This window comes from Cyrtonyx montezumae, unplaced genomic scaffold (assembly GCF_038088225.1).
Source record: "Cyrtonyx montezumae isolate F1298 unplaced genomic scaffold, pur_monq_1.0 scaffold_9, whole genome shotgun sequence".
NCBI lineage: Eukaryota > Metazoa > Chordata > Aves > Galliformes > Odontophoridae > Cyrtonyx > Cyrtonyx montezumae.
The window spans coordinates 1,291,579-1,318,288 of record NW_027072100.1 but is presented as its reverse complement, the minus strand read 5'-3'; the positions used below and the strand labels follow the sequence as shown (position 1 = coordinate 1,318,288).

The 26,710-nt window shown below is 43.9% G+C and overlaps 1 protein-coding gene across 9 annotated transcripts in view; it reads left to right on the top strand.

Moving 5' to 3' along the window:
• Window positions 1–2,433: 2,433 nt before the first annotated feature.
• PHF20 (PHD finger protein 20) overlaps window positions 2,434–26,710 on the top strand; it is a 60,169-nt gene continuing 35,892 nt past the window's right edge. For 5 of the 9 annotated variants that reach the window (XM_065754214.1, XM_065754213.1, XM_065754212.1 and 2 more), the window contains exons 1-10: window positions 3,851–3,903; window positions 4,112–4,158; window positions 8,041–8,095; window positions 18,935–19,106; window positions 19,323–19,407; window positions 20,120–20,199; window positions 23,365–23,752; window positions 24,112–24,219; window positions 24,772–24,948; window positions 25,667–25,837. In XM_065754214.1, coding sequence (XP_065610286.1) covers window positions 3,866–3,903; window positions 4,112–4,158; window positions 8,041–8,095; window positions 18,935–19,106; window positions 19,323–19,407; window positions 20,120–20,199; window positions 23,365–23,752; window positions 24,112–24,219; window positions 24,772–24,948; window positions 25,667–25,837 — 1,321 coding nt within the window. In that variant the 5' untranslated portion in view covers window positions 3,851–3,865. Of the gene's footprint in view, window positions 2,530–3,850; window positions 3,904–4,111; window positions 4,159–8,040; window positions 8,096–9,706; window positions 9,836–12,789; window positions 12,905–18,934; window positions 19,107–19,322; window positions 19,408–20,119; window positions 20,200–23,364; window positions 23,753–24,111; window positions 24,220–24,771; window positions 24,949–25,666; window positions 25,838–26,710 lie in introns of those variants that run through there. The other 4 variants (XM_065754210.1, XM_065754215.1, XM_065754209.1 and 1 more) reach the window with 4 other exon arrangements.

Below are 26,710 nucleotides of genomic sequence, written 5' to 3'. Positions count from 1 at the left end.
CACAGGGAGAGGGCTTGGGTGGACATCAGCAGATGAGAGTTTTAAATTGAGGTTCCTCAGTATCCTAGTGCCTGCTTTACCTCCTGTTACTGAGGAGGAGGTGTCCCCCAGGCCATCAGCGCTTGGGCACAGCCAGCAGCTGCCACGTGCTCTTTTGGCAAAGCTCAGGTGCAAGCTGGAGCCCAGTGTGGTGCTGGAGCCAAACTGCTGCTCAGAAGGAGAAGCCCAAGGGACTGTGGGACCTCAGCTGCCAGGCTTGGCTGCTGGCAGGATTCAGGACCCAAGCCCAAGAAGGCATTTGGAAGACTGAGGCCAAGGGTGTTCTCACACGCTACTGCTTCCCCAAAGATGATCTGATGGTATATGTCAGCTCGCCTCCACTTGCAGCCCAATTTCCTCCATTCCTCTTAGAATCACAAAATCGCTAAGACTGGAAAAACCTTCCAAGATCATCCAGTCCAACCATCCACCTACCACCAGTATTCCCTAACTCATGTCCCTCAGTGCAACATCCAAACACATACTGAACATCTCCGAGGACAGTGACTCCCCCACCTCCCTGGGCAGCCTGGACGCTTCTGTAGAAGAACCACCTTTGTGCAGGGGCTGGTGCTTCATGCAGCTCACAGGCAGCAGTGACCACACAGGCTGCAGGAGGCAATGGAGAGAAGGGGGATGGAGGAGGAATGGGCCCCTCTCTCTTGACAAGCTATGAGACTGTTTCAGCACAGGATGCCACCTCCCCTGAAGTAACAGCCTTGGTGCCTGCTGGGGAAGGTAGGTGTTTTGCAACTGCAAACAATACGCAGATCCCACTGTAGGGGTGTGTGCTGCCTCCAAAGAGAAGGACAGCCAGACTCTCCAGTTCCATGAGCCACAAAAGGGTCTACAGGGAGGACCTCTGTTGCCTTCTGGCAGATGACCCCAGAAGGGATGAGATGAAGTGTACAGCCTCCTCTTGCTCCCAGGTGTGCCGGTGCCTCAATGGCAGGTATCTACACGTTCACATGTCTCTCGCACGGCTCCACAGATGCGGCTGCCCCTGCCCTGCCCGAGGCTGCAGCTGAGAGTGGGTACCCCCCATTGGAGCCAACCCCCGGGCTCTGGATGCTCTGCAAAGAAGGGGCGAAAAACTGGCCCGAGCGACAGAGCGCTGCCAAATGCAGACACCGGGCTGGGAGGGCGGCTGCTCGCCTCTATGGGGGTCGGCCCAGGTGTCAGTCAGACCTGGGGACCTCCAGCCCGACGCGGTGCGAAGGGCCGGGCACGACGCCGGTCCTCGGACTGCCCTGTAGAGGGCAGGGAAGTCCTCCGAGCCGCGCCGGCCCTCGTCCTGCCCCGGCCGGCCGTGCCCGCGGCACCGCGCAGCCCCAGCGCCCATCTGTGCCGGGCGGCGGCGGAGCAGCGCTGACCCCGCGTGGGCTGCGCTGGAGGCGGCGGCTCCGCCTCTGCTGCCGCCGAGCTCCGGGGACGCGGCAGCGCCGGGACGCAGAGCGCTCCCCAGCACCGCGCTCAGGGGCAGCTCGGCGGTAGTGCAGCTCGGGGGTAGTGCAGCTCGGCGGTAGTGCAGCGGCGGCGATGGCTGTGAGAGATGGAAACGCCTCGCTGGGAAGTTCGTCCCCCTCCTCCGGGAATTTCCTCTCGCTCGGGCTCTCTCCCCCGAGCCAGGTGAGTTCTCCCTGTGTCTGGCTACGGCCTTCCTGGCCCGGACCCTGACCACAGCAGGGAGGGGGACCACTAGGCCATCCATGCTTGCTGGGCTCTGCTGGATCTGCTCTGCTCCCTCTGTACCGCACCATGGGTCGGGCACCGCCGCCACATCCTGGCACCGTGTCCCCTCCCACAGCGCCGTGCAGGACGTGCATACTGAACGTGGACAGAGACTTGCAGGTGAGAACAGCATCGCTTCCCAGAGGGGACAAACACTTCCTGGCTTGCAAAGCCCCATTTCCCACAGGTACGTCCATCCAGTGGTGGGGAAACGCTGCATCCCCCCAAGCGATCTGGCTGCGCGGAGCCCTTGGGGGCGGCCGGGATCTGAGTGCCGTAGCTGTGCTCCTGCCTGCAGCACTGCGGGACGGGGTGAGCTCTGCAGGCGCAGCCCGAGGGCTCCGGGCTGCTGCCCATGGGCGACATCAGCACCCGAGATGGCCGGGCTGCGAGAGCCCCAGCCAAGCGCTCACACACAGCGTGCCTGCAGCATTCCCGAACCACTTCTGTGGGGCACCACGAGCGTATTTGCAGAACTTCAGCCCGCGGAGATTTTTGCAGCCGCGTACCCGTGGGTCTGGCTGGCAGCGCGCACAGCGAGCGCTCCGCACCGCCCACGTGACCCCGCAGCGCGAGGGAGCGGCTCCGCTCCAGCCCCGCCCCCCCCGGCCCCGCCCCTCCCTGGCGGCGGGTGGCGGCGCCGCAGCGAGGCGGCCATTTTGTGGCGCTGCGCGGTCGGTGTTGCTGGGCTCGGCGCGGAGCGGGGCCCGGGGGCGGTGTAGCGCCGTTCTTAACCCTTTTTCTCGTACAGATCCCTCGGTAAGAACGCGGCGGCGCCCGGGCGGGCCGGGCCCGCGCCAACCGCCCGCCCGCCCCGCGTTACGGGCCCGCGGCGAAGGGAGGGAAGGGAAGGGAAGAGAAGGGAAGGGAGGCCGGGCGGGCGGGCGGGCGCGGCTGCACGCGGCCCCGCGCACAAAGGGCCTCAGTGCCCCTTGGCCGCGCCGTAAGAGCACCGAGCGTGCGCCGCTCCCCGCGGCCGCACTGACGGTTTGGGGCCCGGGCTGGCCCCCGATCGCCGCCCCTCACCGCGCCCCGCGGGGCCGTGCGGGCAGATGGGGGAGCGCCGCGGGACCGGGCCCGGCACCCGGCGGCGGCGGGCGCGAGGTTCGGGCGGCGGGGTCGGGTAGGGCCCGGGGGGGTCCGCGGGGGCGGGGCGGGGCCGCCGCGGGGTGACGGTACCGCTCGGCGCGCCTCGTTCCTGCGGGCGGTACCGCGGCGCGCATCCTCGGCCTTTTCGTCCCTTTAAAATCTGCGGGCGGATCGGTGACGCCGTCCCCCGGCGCTGATCCGGAAGCCGCTTCGTGCCGCGCGCCCTTCACCAGCGCGGTTGGGCGCTCCGCGTCGCTGTCCCGGCGCTGCGGTCGGAGCGCGCCGCGCGGTGTCCCGGCCGAGGCCGCCTCGCGCAGAGCTGTAACCTGCGGCTGCTCCGTGTGCGATGAGCTGCCGTCGCGGAGCTGCCTCTGCCCCGGGCGCGTTCTGCTTTATGCGAAGGTCCCGTTTCCAGGAATGCCCGAGGCGCAGAGCTGCGGCGGAGAGCATTTGTAATATAGTTATTTTAACTCGTGTGTGACGTGCGGTGGTCTGGGAGCTGGAGCTGCTGCGGGGCAGCACGCGCTGTTCGCCCCGCGGCGGCGTGGGGCACGTGCTCGCCCATAATGCTGTCACTGTGTCCGCGTGGAAAGATTTCACTTGAGCAGTCGGATTACAGTCTGCTCGCCTGTAATCCGGAGTAATTAATTAAGGTCGTGTTGGGAATGAGGCTAGCATAGTAGTTGCTTATAACAGTACTGCCTTGATTGAAATGTAAGAAGCATATAATTAATTCTTCCCTTTAATTGGATAAGTTCTCCAAAGCTCTTTTTCTTGCTCCTGCAGTTCCTGGCTAATCTAAGCAATGATATTGACCTAAATTCTCCCTCTTGGTCAGGGAAGGGGGGGTGGAATCCCTAAGTTAACTGTAGGGCATGCTCAGTTCCCCAGGAGCTCAATGGCTGCAGTTCATCAGCTCTCAACAAGAGCAGATGTGGTGGCTGTAGGATGGCCGTGCTGACACTTCTCTGTTTGCGTGGCCCATCCTGTGCTGTTGTGTGCTGGGATGAATGAAGGACACACATGGACAAGCATAGGCCCTTGGTATGCGCTTAGGGCTGCGTGATGGTGAAGATGTGATGGCTTTTTGGTGGTGGTGGTTTCTTCTTAATTTCAATATTTTTTTTTTGAAAGAAAAATTGTAGATGCTTTGAACTTAATGGCACATCGTGTTCAGAAGTCTTGTGAAATATTTGTAACGCATCCTCTCTTTCATTTATTCCTTACTGTCTCATCTCTCCCTTACTTACAGCACTCTCTCTCCTTTTGGAGCTTCCTGTAGGAAAATACTTCTTTCAGGTAAGGAATTGAGTTATCTTTCAGTTTGACCCTGCTGTCTTCTGTCAGTAGTTGCATGGCCTTTGCTGTTGAAACAACTGCTGGGTCTAGTGGCTTTTAAGGCTGTTGTTCAAGAGCTGGATTCAAGTGTATGTGCAGGGGCATAGCATGTCCATGCTGACTGCATGGACTGCAGGTATGTGTTGCAGAAAATAATGCCTGTTAGAATGTAGCATTTATTGCTTCTTGAAATGTGTGAACTTGTTGCCGTACCATTGTGTGGTTTTTTTTAGGCTTGAGGCTGGCTCAAAGCTCTCCTTTGAATGTAGCCAGCTGCAGTCTGCTCTGTCTTCTTGTAGGGTCACATGGGCTGGGTCAAAAAGGGATCATAAAGGCCACTGGGGCCCAACTGCTGCTGTGGTCTGGTTGTTCCCCACCCATTCAGGCTGCCCAAGGCCCTATTCATGGCCTGGATCACGCCCAGGGATGAGGCACCCACACTGCTCTGAGCATCTTTGTGGCATTGCTCTGAGCATATTTGTGGCCCTCCTCTGGACCCACTCCAATAGTTGCACAGCTTTCTTGTGCTGGGGGGCCCAGGCAGGCCTGGGCTCAGTACAACAGGTGGGGCTTTAAGGGGCTTTTAAAGGCAGAGGTGGACAAGCCCCTCCCTTCCCTGCTGCCCCCCTCTGTTGATGCAGATCAGGGTACTGTACACCTTCTGGGCTGTAAGCATGCTGCTGGCTCACGTCTGGCTTTTCATCTGCCATGACCCTCAAGTCCTTCTCCACAGGGCTGTTCTCAGTGAGTTCTGTGGTCTTGATGCTGAGGTTAAAATAATAGTTTCAGAGCAGATTAGTTACTTGTTACTACTTACTACTGCTTACTTGCTCTACTACTTACAGCTCTTCTTTCCAAAGAAAGGAAGTGTCCTCTAGTTCAGCATAATGCTTTAGTTGGGGCACTGTTTCGAACATCTCTAGTGGTCCAGCTATAGAACTGTGTGTTTTTATCCCTGGGACATGGATGGCAGTACTGTTGATAGAGTTTGAGTTAGGATTTCTGTTTTTCTTAATGCTGAAATCTAGAAGGCTTCAGTATTGAGCAGTTACACAGCATACCAGACTTCAGTCGCTTCTTCACTCTACTGAGCTAATGGCTTTTGTGTGATGTGATCCCATATACTTATATAGATCCTCTGTTTAGGTTGCATCTCTGTTTTCTCAGTATTGCAGCCATCAGTCTTGAAAAAGGACATACAAAGATGCATCTCCTTAATGTAAATGAAAACGTAACGTTTCAGCAAAGCTCGAGACCATGTCGTGTGCAAGGTTTCACTTCGTTTGTCAGGAGAATATCCTGTTATCAACAAGGAGAGTACGTTCAGCCTACCTGGGGAAAAAGTGGAATAATGGAACTGGAAGTGCCTCATCTAAGTGTCAGAACACTGCACGGTGGCTGTGAGCAGTGGTCTAGGGGATTTCCAGTGGTCGTTATTGCAGATAGTGTAGATTATATGAGAAACGTTTTGGGGTTGGTTTTTTTTATTTTTCAGATTTTCTTACAGATGTTTTTTCTGGTTGACTCCTTCAAAGAATCCGTGCTCGTTACTGCTCTGGTACTGTTATCAGATCCATTTTTGTGCTGCCTTAGTGACTCCTTCCACTTTCAGTTGTTCTCTTTTACTCTGTTAGCCAAAGTACAGTTGGTGCTCACTGTCTTGGGTTCAACAGTCTGCTGTAATGTTTAGGATGCTGCTGGAACATCCGGAGTAATGTCAAAGTCAGAAGTAGGACATCTGGTCAAAACTAAATGTTAGTCATTTTAACACCTGAGGTACTGAATTTCTTCCTGAAGTGTGTGCTCACTTGAATCCCAAGGCCGCTCCCTGACAGCACACCTTATCTAGGTAGCTCCAATTTTATACTGCTGCAGCACAACTGTAAGCTAATACATGAACCAAGCCAAATACACGAGTTTGTCCAAGAAGTTTTGTGTTGTTCTGTTGTTTTTGAGGGAGTACAGTACAGTCCACTTCTTCCCCTTCCTGATTTCATTAATTGACAAAGGTGCCTGAAGTCCATAGGCAGCCATTAAGCAGGACAGAAATGACTTTTTGGGGGCTGTTATATCCAGTTCATATCCAGTTTATTTTCAGAGGGCCAAAATGTGCGTCCCTGAACTGTGGGATGGCTGTAGGTCATCCAGCAGGGCATGTTAATGGAAGGGGACTGCCTTTGGTTGTCCTGGTGTGGGTTTTTCCACCTAGCTAGATATTCAGGGCACAGTTATTGCAGTTCGGGTTGATGTGATGAACTTTGTCATGATTTTTTGATTTTTGTTTCCCTAGAACCTAGCAGCTCTCTTGAGCACTGTGTAGGCCTTTTTTGTTCAATTTGTTCAATGTTTGGACTCTTCATTTCCTTGAATTCTTACTACTTGGTAGATTTTGCACCTTATCCTTCACACCACACTCCTCTTCCTTAACTAAATTCTAAAATCAGAGATTTTAAGAATCTGAAGTTGCTAGAATCTTTCTGAAGACAGTTTTATATTGATTTTTTTCCCTCTGATTTGTTAGGAGGCTATTTTTTTTTCTAGCAGTCAGAATTATCTCTAAATAAGAGATGTTTTTTAATATGTTTCTGTAGTATTCTTGGTAACTCTTGAACTATAAATCTCACATTTTGAAAAAGCTGTGCTTTTCAAGAGTATGTCTCTTACTTGCTGAAGGATTCTGTTCTGAATGTTTTATTTTTTTTCAAGTCATCTGTACCAAAATCACTTGTTAAGGAAGTTTAGCTCCCTTGGTTTTGCAGCAGAAATCTACTAATGTAAGTAGGGGTTGTATTGCATCAGAATGATGACTCCAGCTTGGTGGATCTGTGTCTGCTGTAATTGTTTTGCAAAATTTTGATGTGCTTCCAGATCTGGAGTACTCAGACATTTTGAGCCCTTGACTCAGCTGTACAAGTCTTGGTTTTGTTTATGTGCTGCTTCTCGTGCTCGGATATTTCAGAACTGAAGCTTCCTCTTTTTTTAGTTTCGGTCCTCAGAGCTGAAGAATGTTTGGGTGATAAGAACATGGTGCTGTGATATTTCTGGGCTTCTCTCAGTAGTAGTTTTCATCTTGTGAGAAGAAAAGAGGGCATTAGATTCAGGACAGAGTGATTGAACTTAAGTCTCTTTGAATATTTGAGATACGCCTTAAAATGTTAGCTGCCAAGTAGTGGCGAGATAGACAAGTGCATAACTGCTCTTCCTGCTTCTCTGTCTTGGAAAATCAAAAGGGGAGGATGGGGGTGGGGGAAGATAAAGAGGAAAAACCCTCAAACCTACCAGCAATAGCTTGCTTTTGTGTTTAGCAATTTGTTGGAAGAGATGGTGAATACAAATTATAGCCATCTGTACTGGCTCTTCAGCCTGATGTTTCACCTCAGACATTCTCAGTAATGTGCACAATAAAACTGAATGTATTCTGTAATTTTTCATTTAAGTGCAGTTTGGGCTGTATGGTGGATCTAACCAATTCAGACACAGTTAGATTGTGCCTTGAACTTTGAGTTAGTTGAACATATGAAGTTTGGTATGCTGTCTTGTAGGTTAGTTAGTGGAGGTAATTCTGAATTATCTGATGCACAGAATAGAAATAACAGAATCTACTGGTGGCTTCTGTTTAGTGAGGGATAAATAAATGATGGGGGAATTCGATCAGTGTATGCAAAGAGAGTCTTTAAGGACCTTGATCTATAGTTTGTGTCATAATAGCCAGCAATTCTCTGTATTGCAGTGTTTCCAGGTTAAATTGATATTCTACAAAACTTCATGGGAAGTTTTCTTTATTTTAAGCTCTAAATTGCTTTTTGTCTCAGCATTCATATGATTTTTTTTCCTTCCCTGTAGTTGCACAACAGCACTTGGAATGTTTGTGGCCATATAAGCAACTGGTTTCTTCTTGGTGAGTATAAGCACGGATCCTCAATTTTCCTAACTGTATCTTTTTTTTCCTTCAAGTGTTTACAGCTTTGTTTTAAAATTCAGTTTTCTCAATTCTTGCAGAGGCACAGTGGATTACATTCCTGTAAATTAAATCATTTTCTTAAAGCAGAAATTGCAGGCTTCCAGTTGAATGAAGAAAATGAGAGTTTGATTAAAGTAGTTGTTCTTGAATGTATCTTGTTTTAATTAGGGAAAACCTGCTTTATTTCATGTGATTTGAACCGTTTTCCAAAATCTTTTTGCTTGTTCAGTGTTTGAGTGTCTAACATTTGTGTTACAAGAGACAAACAAAAAAAAAGGAAACTAATAGTTAAATAAGAGATGATCACATGGCTGAAAAGCATTCTGTTCAGTGTCATGTATTTACTTCTTTAATTGCACTTGGTAATGAAAATAAGCTTTACAACAAAAATACTTTGTTGAGTTGCCCACGTTCCTAACTTCTTCTTCTACAGTGGTCTCCCCACCACTTTGAACTGCCAGCACAGCTCTGTGGGTTGTAGGTGAGAGGGTGAGGTGACATTCTCACTGTCCTGTAATCTCAGGGAGAATGCCAGGATTGTGACCCAGGAAGGGTGATTTGTGTGCTGACACCTCTTCACCACTGCTTCTGAATGCTTTGACTAAGTTGTGGTGCTACCTGAGGGGAGAGCAAGAGCATAGTCACCAGTGACAGTTGTGTTAGTCTGCCTGGGTAACTGGGAGTCAGTGTCTGCAGCAGAACTCCAAGCTTTGAATGTTCCAGTGATGTGGAGGTGGTTGTGTATTATTCTCGTGGAAGTTGGGAGTATCAGTTCAGAGTTTGGTCTTGGTGGTGTTGCTCAGCCAAGCACTGTGCTTTCTGTGTAGTGGTTGGTTGGCTCTGGCAAACCTTGAAAGCAAGAAGTTGGCATTGATTACAGTGTGGGAATCCTACACAGTGCACATAAGAACTGCATGTAGTCTGGAATCTTGTTTGAAGTACCTTTGGGATAGAAAATAGACATGTTACAGTATTCCTGGGAACTTGTTGCCTTGTCTAATAGTCTGCATGTTTAATTCATGTTTTTTTCCTGTGTCTGCCCCTGTTGCAATTAAAAAAAAAAAAAAAAAAGGCAAGCTAACAAAAAACTTGATTGCGATGATAAGGATATCCCTGGATTTTAGGTTTTGTTGTAACCCTTACTCAAAAACTTATTCAAATTGCTATGAGACAGTGTGTATGGACAGGCAGGACCAAAGGATTCCTTGGTGAATAGCTAGTACAGAAACTCTCTAGGTTAATATTAACTGATGATTTTTTTATTTCCTTTTTTTTAAACATACGATAAAATACAGTGAGACATACTGCATGGCAGCGGGGGGCTGCGTGTAGAGCCTGGTAGGCAAGGGGCAGGCACACTTTGTAGGTTGTAAGATCTGTTGTAATCTACTTCCCAAGTCAGCACCAAAACAATTTTCTAAAGTGCTGTTTAATGTTTGTGAGACTTATGTACTCTTTGTAAGATGCTGCTAGGATTGTATAATATAAGCAATGTCTGTAAGTACTGTCTTGCAGCCTGATACAGCCATTACCTTTTCTCATCTGCAGGTGTGTGGTTTCAGCACAGCATGGCTGTGGTCATCCACTTGCAAGGTCTTCTGATTATGGTGGGGACCATGGACTTCTCTGCACTGACCATCCCAGAGGGGGGCAAGCATATCGTAGGGGGTGAATTGGGTGAGGCTCTAATTGTTTTACCACGGGTGAAGATGCCAGGCTTTGCATGATGTATGCAGATAGTGTAAATAAGGTCAAAAGTAGTTGATGAGCAGTAACCTGCTGTGCATAATGTGATTGGACTTGGTTGTTGTCAGTTCTGCAACATGCACGTAGATATGCTAGCAGTTATTCAAAACAGTGCTGGAGTGAATGGCAATCAGCTTATGCTTTGTGGAGTCTCCTGTTACTCGTCTTAGCACAGAAACTGCTTATGCTGCTATATGGGTGAGAAGCAAAATTCATGCATACAGGAAGCAAAATGCACATGGGTTTTCTGCTGCTTGTATTGGGCCTACATTTCAGATCTTGTGCTTCCTTTAGTAGCTCAGAGCTGAGTTACACCTGTGCTGCCTCTCCAGTGGACACAGGACAGTCTTGCTGGTTTCTTTCCCTCCCTAGTTTTGCAGGTACCTGCAAAATAGTTAATGTGGTACCTGCCCTACCTGCCTTCTTCCTCTTCTGTAGCCCTATGGAATGCCCAGTAATGCAGAATGTGTTATAGGAGCTGAGCAGCAATCTTAACCATCCCAAACAAAACTAAATACTGCTTTGTACTGAGTATTTATGTATTGTGTTGATGCAATTTGCCAAAGCTAACCGTGCTCCTTCATCTAGCCAGAGAACTGCAGGTATTCATTGAGGTCCTCATTTTGTGTGTGTGTGTGTGTGTGTTGGGCTCTGTTGGGTACATGGGAGGAGATCCCTGGGTTTGATGCAGGTATACTAGAGAATGAAGGAGTTGAGACTGAATCATGGGAGTGAATTTGCCTTTTGAACTGCTTAGGAAGTACTGAAATAATACTCTGTTTGGAAGTGGAACTGGTTTAAAGGCAAGGTTTTGTTTTGTTGTGGTTGTACATAGGGAATGGTTTTATCACATTTGTGGGTGATCTGGAAAATGCTGTATGTGCAGGTAGAGAAGGGTTTGGAAACTGCAGTGACTCTGCAGTCTCCAGAGAGAAGATAAGAGGCTGTTACTCATGAGTTTGCTATAACTGCTTGCTTACGTTCTATATGACAATATAGATACTTCAGTTTATAGAGGAACTTTCTTCTTTTAAAACTTCCTGGTGCACCACATCTGGGACTAAACACTGATGGAGCTTAAAAAATGAGAAGTGTAAGAACTGCTGCAGATGAGAATATGCAGGCCCTGGTCATGGGAGCAGGCTGGTTCTGAAAGATGAAAAATCATAATCCCCAAAGTGATAAGTATTAATGTAAGCATATTATCCTCTGCAACACCCTGATAGAAATGTAAGTACAAGTTAGGAAGGTACAGGTGTTTGAGTAGTTGAATAGTCTTTTATATCTGAATTATCTTATGGTAGCTCTTACAGGAAGGGAAAGGCTTTGCCTTTTAAACAGCAGAAATGTGTTCTTTTTGTGACATGGATTTGGAAATACTCTATTGAAGCTAGTAATTTCTCTGTGTTCTGGAGAATCCGTTCCTGAAATGCTGTTAATAGTCATTGTGGAGTAAGAAGCTTTACAAATACAAAAAAGGAGTAAGAGCAGAGAGAACCCCTACAGCTTTGGGGAATAATGTTCTGCTAAGTGTGTCTGCCTGAGGAAGCTGTTCCTGGAATGAACTGTGTGTGAAGAGAACAGCCTGCTTCGCAAAGAAAGCGTGCCAAGCAGAGAAAGCGGTGGGCTGAGCTCAGGTCAGGGGGCTGTGAGAACCCAAAGGAGCCTGAGAGGGAGAGGGAACTTGGGGGAGGAGGTGATGAGATCTAAAATTTTCTTTTAAGGTGTCTGCTGTTGTTCAACTTCATGATCAGCTGCCTTGCATGGGTGTTCACTGAGTTGGTGCAGTGTAGTGTGTGCTTTGGCAAATGCTGATGCTCAGCTGACTCGAGCTGGAAAGAATAAACAGTTCAGTTTCTTAACATTTACTGGGGCTGCAGATTCTGTTATCAAATGGCTTCTGCTGGTTCTTTTTTTGGGTTTTTTTCAGACTTCCCTTGCAATACTCTTCCATTACTTTCTTAATTTAGTGTAAGCTGTAGGTGCAGCCTTCCTTGCTGAAGCCAGCATGCTTTTGTTTGTGTTGAAGCCCTGCTGCAGCCAGGAGGCCGGCATGTCCCCTCACCACCTTCTGTAGGTGAGCTGAAGTGCCCCTTCTTCAGGTCATCCACTGCAGAGAGCTTCATTTGTGTACTTCTTGTGACGTATTGGAGTACTTGGTTTTTGTTTGTCCCTGTTCAGAAAATGAATAGCAAGTATAATAGGTCGGGAATCAACTTGTAGCCCTAAGTTCTCCTACATTACAAGCATTAAGCAATGTGTGTATGCTCTGCATTTGGAGATGTGAAACTTGATTGCTAATGATAGAAAGTGATATTTATATTGATTTGAGTCTGTGATGGAAATGTGGATGTTTGTGGTGTGAATGGGTAAGGTCTTTAAAAAAGAAAAAAGAGCTTTCAGGTTTTTTTTAACTAAGTATTTATTTGAACTGCATTAGTAGTGATGAGGTAACATAATCTCCTAGAGTATTTCACTAACATTGAAAGATTGCTACTCTCTTTGTTTTTGCCCGCTTCCTGTTTACTGGATTCCTTGTTCTTATCAAAACCAGGAAGGGGAGGTGGGGGGGAAGAAGATTCTTGATTTTATGTCTTAGTCATGGATTGCAGAATTCTTAATTGACCTGGAACTTGGACTGATGGAGAAAGGTTGAGCTACAGTCTTTCCTGGTCTGGTAGTTACACTTTTGAACTTTTTTTTTTTTTTATGATTCTGTATACACTGTCAGTTGGGAATCCCTTCCTTAGAAGCAACTGCCATTATAACTTTCTGTGAACAAGAAATACTAAGGTCCCTTAACATCTAGGATTTGGGGGTTATGGTGCATAAGCTTATTTTGTATGTGTCTTGATTAGTGATTGATATTTAATTGCATTTTTCAGGGGAATAAAATCAGCAGTGTTGATATTACAAAATGACAAAACATCCTCCGAATAGAAGAGGGATCAACTTTGAGGTGGGAGCCCAGTTGGAAGCCCGTGACAGATTAAAAAACTGGTATTTTTTTCAAAAACATTCATATTATATTAACTCTAAGTCTTTAATATCTTAAACATTTTATATTAATACCATATTTAGAGTCCTTGTCATTGGTTTGTAGGAAAGTAGTTAATTTGTAGAAGTTTACATACCAGTGCTTGAATGGGCAATGCTTGCTGATGTGTTGTGCTGGCATTTCTGGAGGTGTACTCATGCTATCTGTGTCTGGGAAAAAGGGCTACACACACCTAATGGGACTTTGTACTCACCTTGTGAAGCCTGTGCTAGATACCAATGATAGCAGAGGCACTGTGAGGAGATGAATCCTGTGAAGTACCAGGATACCTAGGGTTGTTCCTCAGTGATTCTTTTCCCATTGCTGTTTATGATTTGTAGACTTGGGGGCCGTCAGCTGCTGGGGTACTGAGTGGGGAAATACCCCAGTTAAGAAATGTGCTGTGGTGCTTATCTTGCAGATTTGAGTTCTGAGGAAGGATGGGTTTTTTTGTCAACTACTGCATGAAGGGGAGAAAGGGCCTGAAAGTCAACTTGGGCCAACTTTTAGCCCACTTACTCTATTTGTTTTAGGATGTAATGCTCCTAACTGAAAATTGCTGGAGTCAAAGAGTGCTTAAACACTAAGTGGTTAGTGCCTTAAAGATGTCTTTTCTCTGCAGAAATCAGTAGGTAGTTAGTTTTTATTTAAGAGTCTCTGGATTTGACATAACTGAATATCAGGCTTTGGAACATAGAGGCAGGATAAGCTGTCAGAAGTGACTGTGAAAACCTCTGGGCACCCCAGAAGGATTGAGTGCTGTCCTAGAGACATATGGAACTTGTTCCAGAATGTGTCATGTGTAGAATATCTCTTTACTCCTCATGTACAAGTAGAATGGAATTGTTAACAGTGAATAAGCAAGCTCTTCATGGAAAGACCATGAAGCTCAAACACTACATTGTACTTGGATTTTATTGCCTTTCCTGTGTGAAGAGATGTGTAAGTAGGGCATCAGTCCAAATCTGTCTTTTGTCAATTATGTCTTTTGTATTGTTTATACAAGGAACAATGGGAATATCTACAAAAAAAAAAAAAAAAGACTTCTAAGCCTTTGCTCAGTGTAGGTTTAGTAGAGGTACAGTTTAGTATAGGTTGGTTCATGGCTATCCATGTTACAGTTGTTACACTGGGAAACCTGGTGGTCTGGGATGGGATTCAACACCTACTGCTTTCTATGCATTTCTTAGCTTAATTTTATTTTTAGACTTGTAATATATCCAAAATTCAAGCACTTTTTTTTAATGATCTGCTTTGTGTATTGTGTTCTGCAACTTTTTGACATCATAATATAGTTACTAGTTCTTCAGTTTTGAATATTTTCTTTTCCTTGCTGAACTCCTGAAACCTGGATCAGAAAGTCTAATATTTCCCTGAGTGATGATCTCCTTATGTTCAAGGGTTGTGAACAAAATCCTATAAGATCTGGGGGCTAATTCTCGATTAGGAATGTTTGTAGTGACAGACAAGGGATGCTTATCTGTCCCATTCTTAGAAGGTGTGGATTTGTAGAGGAAGACAAGCTGTTCTTCAGTACTGTCACCTGCCACTGAGTCAACAGAACTGCTCTGTGGCATGGCCACCATGCTCTCCTTCTGTGTGGATGCAAAACCTTTCAGTTTCCTCATGCTTGTTCTTCTCATTCAAGAGCTTCAGAGGTCCTGGTTTTACTTGCGGGCAGTTTTTGTGTTCCGTTTTCTTTTCTAGAGTTTAGACAGAAGTCACATCTTTGAATGGAGGGCTGGCCTGCCAATTGATTTCTGTGCTCAGTACCAAACACACCAGTCAATTGGCGTGCCAGTGTTGCTTCTTGAATTTTGGTAGAGCTTTGGAAAGTATTTCATCTTGGAGCCCATTTTACCTGCCTTTGTGGCAGTGGCGTGTGTCCTTCACTGCTGGTTCTGCTTGTTCACTGTGTCTGTATGTTTGAATGGTGCCAACCTTCCAGCCCTATTACACAAAAAAAATTTGCACATCCCAACAGAAGAGTCTGTTCTACAGCTGCTGCTTGCTGAAGTGCAAAGTGGATGTTGCATCTTTTAGAGAAAACAAGGTCCCTTACCAAAGGGTTGCTTTGCTGCATGTTTGATCATAATATATTGAACATATACTTCAGTTCCTGATGGGGTTGTCTGCATGACCTCCTATAAACTGTAGAGAGCACAGTGGGTGCTTGTGGTGCTTGTCTTAGGTGCTTTTGTTTGGTTTATTAAAACTTGTCTTACATGGGGAACATGTCATGAAAGTCCTCTGAGACAGTATGTGATGTGACCTGAGGGCTTGGAAGGGGAAGAGCTGTGTCCATCAGTCAGTGCCTCTGTGCATGCATGAAGATCACTTGGTGTGCACAGTACTGGAGTTCTGAGGGTGGAAGAAGAGACTCCCCTGGTGGTGCAGTCCTGAGAAGAGGTCCCAGGAGGGCTGGCTATGATGCCTGTCCTACGCGTACTTCCTTGCTGCGTCGAATTCTCGACTTAGGCTATTGCAATTGTGAAATGCAATTTTGCACTCTAGATGAATTTTTTGAATCATTTAAAGTCTTCACTGCAGGCTGTCTGCAGATACTTCTTTATGAAAAGAGGATGAATACACTGCTTACCTGTGGTAGACAGATGGTGACATCTCTTGTTTCTGTACTTTAATGATGCTTCTTTCAAGTTCATCCATCTGTAGTGCAAGTAAAATAGATGGGAAGAAACTTGATTCTAGTCAAGGTTCTTGAGTATTGCTATCAAAGTTAATTGTGTAATGAGTGTTGTAGTGCTGTGCTTTGGCAAAGATCATCAGTGTCATGAGTGTAGTCGCTCATGCTGTCAAGTACTGAAAACTTAGAAATTCATAGTTATTGTCCTTCATAGTACTGCTCTTCCTGGAGGTTTCCATTCCTCAAAATTGCCTTCCTGGCTCCAAGAGAAAAGGTGTTGTCTATAGGAAAAGTAGAGGGAGGTGGACTAGTCCAGGCCTGAGAAAAGGGAGCTCCTTCAGTCATCACTCTCACTTAGAATTTCTAGGTACTCCTTCATAGAAAAGGGGAAGAGGGTTGCATATGTCTCTTACAAGAAACCTATCTTCGTGTTGCTTGCTATGCTCTGACAACAGCAGCCTGAGGTTGTCAGTTGCTGTTAATCTGGTCTGCTAGGAGTTGTGCTGTTCAAGTTTTCAATTGTTGCTTGGGTTGTTGTGGGAATTAATTGCTACTGTTCTTGTCTCTTGCATGTTTCCCCTTATTATTTACTTAACTCATGAGGTATAAGGCCTTGGGAGATACAGACTTGCTGATCATTTTGGATTGAGCTGGAAGACTGTTTTGGTCTCCTGATAAATCAGAAGTTAGCTGATTTCAGCTGGCTCTTTAGTGGGTTACATAAACATTCAGAGCAACCTCAGTTGAGAATCTCTTGCTCCAAATCAGTTATCTGTCCTGAAAGCCCTTGAAGCCAGTTTAATTATTCCTCCGTGCTCTGGTAGAGGGGCCATACCCAGACATGTGGCAGGCTGTATTCTTTTTGTCAGCTCTCTTGCTTTTCACTTTGTAAAACCTTCCATGTTGTGTTTTCTTGATAAACCAGCTTGAATTCCTTAGATTGCCTCTATCCCATGACATGTCTGTTTCCATGGATATCCTGTATTACTCACCTTCTGTGTAGATCTGTGAGGGCTTGTGCATCCTGATGCAGCGTGCTTTCTCAAGATCCTGAAGGACAGGGAAGAAATATTGGAGGATGGAAGCCTGCATTGTCAGCTTGTGCTCAGAGCTGTTGAGAACCTGGAAACCTTTTTGTCTTCACTTTCAAGTTGCCAGTCACGAGGCAGCACTGTGCTGCTTTGTGTCCAAGAGGAAGGTAACACCAGGGAGGCATTGAATTTTCTGGCTGGATGTAATATAGGTTCTAACGGATTTACTGTTTCAGTCAAGCACTGAGCATCTGTTTGCTGAGGGTGATGACTTCAGTAAGGGGAGGCTCGCTGATATTGCAGTACATTAGCCAGGAGCTGCCTGAGGGCTCTGGTTCACTTACCTTTTGACCAGGCTGAAGTGGGTTTTTATTTTTTTGCTACTCTTATTGATGGATCAGCACAACTCCCACCATCTGGGAGCCTTCAGAAGGTGAGGTGAGCTAGGTGTTGATGACACTGCTGCATGCTTCTGGGGTGATGACTCTTGTGGTGAAGTCTCCTGTTCCTCCTTTCCCTGTCTGAAGAAGGGAGCAGACTTGGATGGTAGTTTACTGGCTTTTGCTGCTTGGGAATGTCTCTCCTCAGAGGAGAAAATTAGTAGATTGAGTGTATTTCCCAGGGATGGACGTCTGTGTGGAACATACCTAGGTTTTGTGCTGAGTCAGTTCTCAGTCATCTTTATCGCTGTCTCCCTTGATCTTTAAAAATCTGGATGAGCCCCAGTCCTGATGGCAAGAACTTCCTTCTGCTGGCCTCTCATTGAGAGGACCTGGGAATTCCTGCCCCCAATTCTGTTCTGTGCAGGGAGCTGTATATGGGTTGCTGTCATTGCTTGTACTGAGTACTGTGCAGTTTCTGAGATACTGAAGAGTAAACTGTCTATGAAAGAACCATATTAGGTGTGAAAAGACTTCAAATCCTTCCGCCTTGTGAACCTGTGCAGAGCAGTTTGGGGCTTAACTAAATACAGCATGCAGTGGCCATCATGCAAACAAAAAAGTCACATCCTAAGAAAGAAGGAGCTAAGATGTCCCTACCATAAGTGTATCCCATCTGTCTTTCTCTCTCCTCCACAGCCTGTGCTACACGTGTTCTGATAATATACTGGGATGAACTAATGGCATAGCTTGAGGTATGTGGCATTGAGTATTAGGCAGGGCCTTGGTCTTTGGTTGTAGTGTAAGTCTCTGGCATGGCATACTTTTAGCTCTTTTTGACAAGTTGTGAATGGATGTGACCTATATATTCTGAAGAATTTCGGTTATGGGTAACCTTTCTTTTAATCTATGTAAGATTTTATTTAATGATAATCTTTCTTTTAAGTAATTTTTCTTTTTATAGCTTTATTTCTAGCATTGGGCTAAATCCTTTTTTTTTTTCTTTGCCCCTATCACTTATTCTGCCTTTTTAATTGTGATTTGTCAAGTGAAGAGTGCTTGTGGATTTGAGCTTTTCCTTCAGGCTTTTCAGGGTCTCGCTTTAATTCCAGGAAACTGCAAACATTGACAAGTGAGTGTTTCCTCCCAGAGCTATTATGGTAGAGGGGGAAATATTGGTACTTGGGATGTTATCTTCAGTTAAAATAGTGAAAAATGCCGTGATTCTGAAATACGTGCTTAAGTTACATATTACCAATGCAATTAAAGAATTAAGGTCTTCTTGGTTAGGAACAAATGAATCTGACCTTTCTCTGATTCCTATACTTTTAATCCATGAAGCACTTTATATTTGAAAGTCCTAGGACTATGAAGATGAACTTTAAGAATCTAAAACGAAATTTGTGTTTAGCATCTCTGCTGGAATTCTATTGTTAAACTGAAAAAATGATCTGTGAGGTGTTAATGGGCATCTCTGAGAGAAGTGGTTGTGTTGACATCCAAGTGTTGCTCTTTATAAGAGAGAGCTGAAGCCGTCAGTTCTGGGTACGTGTAAATTTTCAAGGGATGTGGAAGGCTTTTTTTTGTTTTGTTTTATTGATCTCTAGCAGTTTTTTTTCTACCCCAGGCTGAAAGTTTTCAGTTGTTTCCTCTTTCTGCATCTGGTGTTTGTCTTTGTTCAGTGTTGGGATTCATTCTGTACTGAACTCCAGGTCATCTGTAGCATCTTCACTGTTGACACAAGTGATGTGTCAAATAGTACTAAGACTGTAGAAACTAATGCTTCCTAAATAAGGAGATATGGATCCTCATCACACCAGATCAGGTGATCTTCAGCTGTTTTGCTTTTGATTATGCAGAAGGCCGTCTGTGTATAATGCTTTGTATTGCAGTTAGAGTAAACATCTTCTTAACTGAAATATTCTGCCTTTTCTCCAGGTATCCAGCTCACATTGAAGAAATTGATTATGAGGAAGGAAAAGTACTTATCCATTTCAAACGGTGGAACCATAGATATGATGAATGGTTTTGTTGGGACAGTCCTTATTTACGTCCTTTAGAGAAAATACAGTTAAGAAAAGAAGGATTGCATGAGGAAGAAGGGTGTGCAGTAAGTAGAAAATAAAGGACGTTTGAGCACATGAAACTGTTTAATGTGCACTTCACCCGTATAACCATTGAAACGCTTCACTGTTGCTGCATTGCCTGCTGTGTAGGTTTTGAGAGCTATTTTTAAATACTGGAAAGCTATACATTCTAATGTTTTAATGAGGTGGTATACTTCTGTATTTCTCAGATGAAAGTGCTTTTAAATGTTGTCTTACAGGGTTTTCATATAAATGATCAGGTGTTGGCATGCTGGTCTGACTGTCGCTTCTATCCAGCCAAAGTAACTTCTGTTAACAAGGATGGTAAGGGGTCACTACTTCTTTGTTTGATAGTAATATAATTATGGTTGCATTCAAGCCCTTTTGCATAGTTGGAGAAAGTACAACAGACAGAAGGCAACTGTGAGAAATTTCTTTGAATTGTGTATCTTAATCTGCCATCAACTCTTTTAAATTATCCTTTCTAGGAGATAAGAATCTTCTGGAATATCCAGTCAGTAATTGCTTTAAATATATACCCAAGGGAAATTGTTTCTTAACTACATGCATCCCTTGATAATATATTTATACTAAACCTAGCGTAAAAGCTGCAAAAACTCTTTGCAAATAGAAGACCTTGAAAGCACAGCTGTGCTTCTTTTTGAATGTCAGTAAGCAAGGACTTGTTCTTGTGCTGTGCTTTCTCTGTGCTGTTGTAAGATCAAGGAGAAGATCTGACCTTTAATGATCCTGAGGACCACTCAGTGTTTTGGAGTTTTCTGACAAGAGTATATCTAAGCACAAACTCTCAAGCTTAGACATGTAGATTTTTTTGTGCTTGCTATAATTTTTGTTTTTTAATTTCATTATTTTTCCTTTGTATGTCCTGTGAAATGACTTCTAAACTTTCTAATGAGAGTGGCAAAGCAGCTTTTTTCTAGAGCTAGTATGCAGCTCCATTATTGGAGCTGCTAATAGGTACTTTGTTAAATACCTTTTGATTTTTAATCTTTTATATCTTGTTTTCAAACTCTAGGTACATACACTGTGAAATTTTATGATGGTGTAGTTCAGACTGTTAAAAACATTCATGTCAAAGCTTTTTCCAAAGATCAGGTGAGTAATGTGTTCATACTACAAAAATTGATGGTTGGGTTTGCTGAATTATGAAATATGATGTGTGTAAAACTTCTCTAATGCCAAAATACAGTACGTTTGAGATACAATCCATCAAAATGGAAAGGTTGTGCAAGTCTTCATGGCCTGTTTTACAAAGTTTTCAGGCCCATGTGCTTATGAATTTCTTGAACTAAAGAGGTCAGACTTCTATTTAAAAAGAAAAAGTATCACTGGAAGATTCTGAATTTACATACCAAAGCTAATGGGATGTTGAAAATGGATTTGGTTGTGTCAGCTGTTAGAGATGGTTTTCATGATTCATATATACTTAAATATATACTTAAACAAGGGTTGAGAGCTATGAAGTGGACAGATTTTATTTTTTTCTTTCCCAGAGTAACTACTTGTTTGTCTCAGGTTCTTTAAGGAAGTTGTCTATTGGTCTTTGGTTTCATTGCTTTAGGAGCATAAATTTAATTAACATCTACATCTCTATGATTTGTCTCTTCTACCACCTTTTGCATTCTCTATTCTGCACGTTTGATATTCAGCTTACAATGGGAAGCATGAGTGAGAGGTCAACATCTGTGATTCTGTGATGATCAGGACAAGAGTTATAGGGGTTGGAAGGGAGCTTTAGAGATCTAGTCCAACCCTCTGCCAGAGCAGCTCCCAGCCCAGGTTGCACAGCTCAGCGTTCAGGTGGGTCTTCAATGTCTCCAGAGGAGATCCACCAGCTCTGTGTGCAGCTCCAGTGCTCCATCACTGCACTGTGAAGAAGTTCCCATGCACATTTGTGCAGAACTTCCTATGCTTCACTTTGTGGCTGTTTCCCCTCGTCCTGTCACCACACTCTACTGAGAAGAGTCTGACCTCGTCCCTTTGCCTCCTGCTCCTTAGATATTTATAGACATGGATCAGATCCTTTCTGAGTCTTGTTTTCTCAAGGCTGAACAGCCCCAGGTCTCTCAGCCTTTCCTCATAAGGGAGGTGTTCCACGCCCTTTATCATCTTTGTAGCCCTGCGCTGGATCCTTTTAGGAGAATCCAGTCTTTTTTGGATGAAAGAACTGGTTTCTATTCAGTTTTCACATGGACGCTGTAGGAAGGGATGACAAATTCTACTCATGTGTGACTTGGTTAACAATTCTAAGTACCTGCTTCAGAATCCTTTTCATTAAAGGAATGGTTTCATTTGTGATCTTGCCACGTGTTTCTGTGGTGTTGCTGTAGCCTGTGTTTTCAGTCATGCATTTTGCTTTTTTTTTTTTTTTAGTTTGAAAAAGAGATCTCTTACCAACTTAAGTCTCAAAATTCTGGTTCAAAAGGTGAATTATGAGTAGACAGAAATGTAATCTCTCACTGCTGTGAAGAGATGTGCTGCTCCTTGGAGGTCTGTAGGTTTGTCTGCCAGGCTGGGAGTGAAAACCATTTCAGACTTGCAACGAAGTGTTCTTAATAGCTTTCAAAGGCTAATAATTGTGCTTGGTTCAGGTTGACTCATACTCACAAGAGATCTACTGGAAGAGTTTTCATTGCAATGAGAAACATTACTGCCATATTTAATCTTAAACACATAAAAATGAGCAATACTGAAAAATATTGTATTCTTCATAAGAATTCCGTCTCTTTTCTTTCCTATGGAGAGAGCTTCAGGTTTCCATATGGTTTTAGATGGAGAAAATGTGTTCCTTTCAAAGCATATTTAACCATTGGCTAGGAGGCTTTCTTTTTGCATTCTACAGCATTTTGTTCTGTTCACAAGGTGAATTTGGGTGCAGCAGCAAGCTGACAGTGGAAGAAAGAGCTTGTGTTCTGGAGTAGGATAGCCATGAAGACCCTGGTTGAAAAACAAAAACCTTTAATGATAACGTCCCTCCACAGTGAAAACAACATACACTATGAACTGTCATAATAAGCATTTTACTATTTGCACAGATGATTAAGACTGTTTGTGCATTATATCAGACAGCTCTGTGAGTAGCAGAACTAATGAAACCCGGTGTTGGAGGGTTGCTTTGTTGAATGTGAGGTGTTATGGGTTTGGGCGGTATTTTTGTTTTGCTTTTTTTTTAACTGATTTATGAGGCTTCTCCCACAACTGTGTTATTCAAGGAGCATACATCTTTTTTTTTTTCTTTCTTTCTTGTGATATCTTGTGATCCTATAAAAGTTGTGCTTGGGCACCAGTGCCTTTTCTTTGTGAGAGGATGAAAGACTTGTGCCTGGCAGGGCTGTGGCTGGGAAGGAATCTGTTTGCTCGCTGATGCTGCAAGTTACCAGGCAACACAGAGGGAAGGCAGTTAAACCAAAGGCAGTCTTGACATGTGATCAGATATAAATTATTAATCTAGACTCAGAAGGCTTCTGTTCCTCAGAGCAGAGGAGCTCCGGAATAGCCTTTAGCAGGGGTGTTGGAAAGAAGGGAAAACAAAGCTGATGTCCTCCACCATAAGCAGCTGGAATGAATTATGACCACAAAATGGAAAGGGTGTTCAGTAATGATGTACTGTAGATACAGGGATGGTCTTCCTGGCTTTCTGTTACTGTATAATCATAATGTAAAAATGAGGTTGTTTAAGCATTTTATCAGTAGCTTTCTGCCCAGGGACTACTAAAGATTTTGATGTTTAAAATGGTTGCAGTGTGTTGGCTTTATTTTTAAACACAAGCAGAGGTTGATGACTGCCTAGCACTTGTCCTTAGCAGTGATAGTAACAACCTAAGTGCTTGTTTATTTTGAAACTCTTCTGTGTAAGGAGGAGGACAAGTTCTGCAGCCAGGTGATGGAGGTGTTTGCCCTTCCCTGTGCTCTTGGCTTCCGCTCCTCCCGCGGTGCCCTAAGCAGCACCACTCAAGCTGACATGCAGCTATGGAGTTGTTCCTGGGCCCAGCCTATGCATGGGAACTGAGGCACAGTGCATCTCCTGTGCTATTGGGCTGTCAATGGAATGATTCTGTTTTGCTGTCGTGTTACAGCAGTGTGCCCCTGCTGCACGGGCCTTTAAACAGATAAGTGCCTTTAATCTGAAGGATTACTGTAAAGTATATGCTTTCATCCTTTGAAAAGTTGGCAAAAATGCAGGTCTGCTAAATGCAAAGGTGAGGGATGACTTTAAGGTTGCAGCAAGTTAATTTTCATATATCATTCTCTTTGTTTTAGAACATTGTGGGTAATGCCAAGCCTAAAGAAAGAGGTAATGAAATTCCGTCATCTCCTGAAAAGCGGGAGAAATTTAAAGAACAGAGGAAAGCAACAGGTAATGCAAAGAAAGACAAGGATGAAAAGACATTAAAGACTGAAAAAAGGGTTAAGCAATCTGATAAAGAGGGGAAATTGATAGTTGTTTCAGAAAAAGGCAAGGTCTCAGAGAAGAATATATCTAAGAATGGAAAAGAAGATAAAGAGAATATATCAGAGAATGATATGGAATATTCAATAGATACACAAATTGAGAAGAAGCCTGAGAATGACAACGTAAAGAGTCCACAGGAAAACGTGAAAGAAACTAAACGAAAACGAGGAAGGCCACCAATAACACCTCCAACAGGTATGTGGTTGAATTTAACTCTGCATACTATCGTCAGAAACCTTTGGGCAATTTAACAGAGATGTTTATTTTCTGTCCACAGTTTCAGTGTCTAGAAATGTCTCAGTTTTTTCAGATCTTCAGACTTGGCTTAGGCAACTGAGAGCGTATTTTTTACTCGCACACGGAATTGTAATGCTTTGGTGTGAGATTGGATTTAGGCCAGTAATGTACGTCTGCAGGAAGATTAAATGCTAATATGTACAGGTGAAGCTGTTCATGAAGACCTAGCATTTTGAGTAGCAAGACTTATGAATTTACACTGTGAAGCTTGCCGGCTTTACATCTAACCTTCTTTTGTTCTCTATCTAAATATGTAGAGCCAAGTTCCCAGACACTGCAGCCCATAGCCTTGGAGTTAAGACGTCGGAAAATACCAAAAGGAGGTGAAGTTCCTTCAAAGCGTCCCAGGATTGAAAGAAACTTGTGTGAGTGTTTGTGGTATTGAACTCTCACAGGATTTGTACATAGGAATTCTTAAAGCCAAAGCAAGGAAAAGTATGTAGTAATAAAGTTTAACTGTGATACACGAAGTAGAAGAACTCACTGAATTTTGTCTTAAATTGACTACTCATATCATTGTCATACTGGAATTACCTCCTCAATCTTCAAATATCTATTTGGATAGAGAAGCCACAAGCCCTCAAGAAAAGACAGTGATTATATTTGCCTCTGATACCCTGAAGGGTTATTAAAACCTCATAACGAAAATTGTTAAATAAAAAAATCATTACTTTAATCTGTTATCTAAAGAAATTATTGAGACTTGTAAAATAAACTTTTCCTCTCCTTATTTGTAACTGTTGGTATCACTGTAGCTTTTAGAGAGAGGTCTCATCACCAGGGGTGTTTGTCTTTGCTGTTAAACTGAGTCCTTAAAAACTTTCAAAATGTTACTGGGAGGGAAATCTTTGAAGTTGCTTCATGAGTTGTTCAGCAATCCTATGCCTTCACAGTTGCAAGAGATTTCTCTGTTTTAGCTCAGGAAAAATTGAAGAACTCCTCAGATAACCATGAAAAAGAACAGATCAGGAGGCGATCTTCAAGACTCTCATCTGGTGTTAGCCATGAGATTTTAAATACAAATCATGTCACAACTTCAACAGAAGTTCAGTCTTTGAAAGACACTGTATCTAACCCAAAGGAGTCTGAGAAGGGTAAGCCAGCTTCCTGATGTGCTCTGAATTTATGGTGGTGTGAAAGTCTTGTTGCAACACTTTCACTGTATGTCTGAAGTTAAAACCTGATTTCAGTAACTGCACTGTAAAGGAAAGCTTGTTTTGATGTTGAATTCCTCTCAACCAGTAACTATTATTTACTTTGTATATATGATGAATTTTCAGTAGGAGGATGAGTGGCTGATCTCAGCTGCATTAAGGGGGAGAGCTGCACTGTTTGTCAAAAGACTTGGAGGGAAAAGTTTTTGAAGAGATGTGGGCTACCCTTGGGAAAGTGAAGTAATCTTCAACTTTCTGTTGATTCAAGAAATAATTTGTATACTAAATCTACAGTTTAATCTTCCTCTTGAACACTAAAAACACTGAAGATTATTTTTTTTTAACTGCTGGGAGATGATACTCAATTTTAGTACGGTGTGCTTTCCCTTTTGGGAAGCTCTGATAGTGGTGTTGAGTGTACCTATCCCACAGGCTACTAGCTCATTGTAGATGAGTATGTTTTGGGTTTTTTTACCCTCTTAAATTTAGAGGGTAAATACAGGGAGCTGTATTATGCAATGCCAACTTTGTGTTAATTCATCAGCAAGCAGTCTGAACGTGGATAGACACTTGTCTATAATGTGATGACCATGCACACTGGTATTCTGAAATACACTTGTGTGCATTTTACTCAATCTGAACTTTTCTTACCTTCTAGACCAGTTAGAAGGTCCTGTTGAGTCTGACCAAAGTTTCAGTGAGCAAGCATCTCCTGGAAACACATCGCATAGCACGGTACTCAGCACGGATGCCAGTTTACAAGAAAACATTGGAGACACTGAGTCTTCCCCTGTTACTGTCAGAACTGAAGAACCCTCTGCTGCTACAGGTTCAGTTTTTGATTTTGCATCTTAATATTAAAGCATTGCTTTTCTTGAGACAGCTTGTGCCAGGTGCTTCATGCTTGTCAGCGTGACGTGACAAATTACGCTTTGTTATGCCAACTGCAGGTGGGAATGAAAATTTTTTCTATTCCTTAATGCTTTCAGTTTTGATCTTGAGAAAGCTTTCGAGGTTGACAGGAATCTTCCAAAAAGCGGAAGGAATACTTTGTAAATGTCTGGGTTTCATGTGAATGGTCATGTTAACAGAAATACTTGCATTCAGGATATTTTATCATTCAGGGTTAGCTAGGAGTAATGTGCAAAAAGATTAGTTTCTTGTGGTGTTGCTGTGCTGCAGGTATGTCAGAGCAGTGAGTCACAACTGGGCATTTCTCTACTCTAGTGTTTTGTCTTGTTATACTTAAGCCCTGGAATATTCAGATTTTTTTGTGTATGTGCAGACATATGGAATAAGCAGTGAAGTGTTTGAACAATCTCAGTGAAGTGTAATTTCTATTGTTTCCTCATAAACTGAGGAGTACTTATCTGTCTTCTTCAAATAAAAAATTCCTATGCAGGCAGTAGGATAAGCTCAAATGTAATGCTGGCCTGTGATTTATTTCTTGTAGCTTCAGTACTTTTACTTGCAGCTAAGTAGGGAAACTTGAACTACAAATTCCCTTGCATATGTTCTATTGGGAAAGCTTTAAATTAAATGGAACAAACCACTTAGAGGAATTTAGGGTTGCTTAGCAGTGCTAGAGTAACCTCTGCATGTTAGCTTTTGTCCTGGTTTTGTTCTTCCAACTTTTTTCTCCTGCTTGCACATGTCCTCATTCACCCACCTTGGTGTAACCGTGCAAATGAAATGTTTTCTC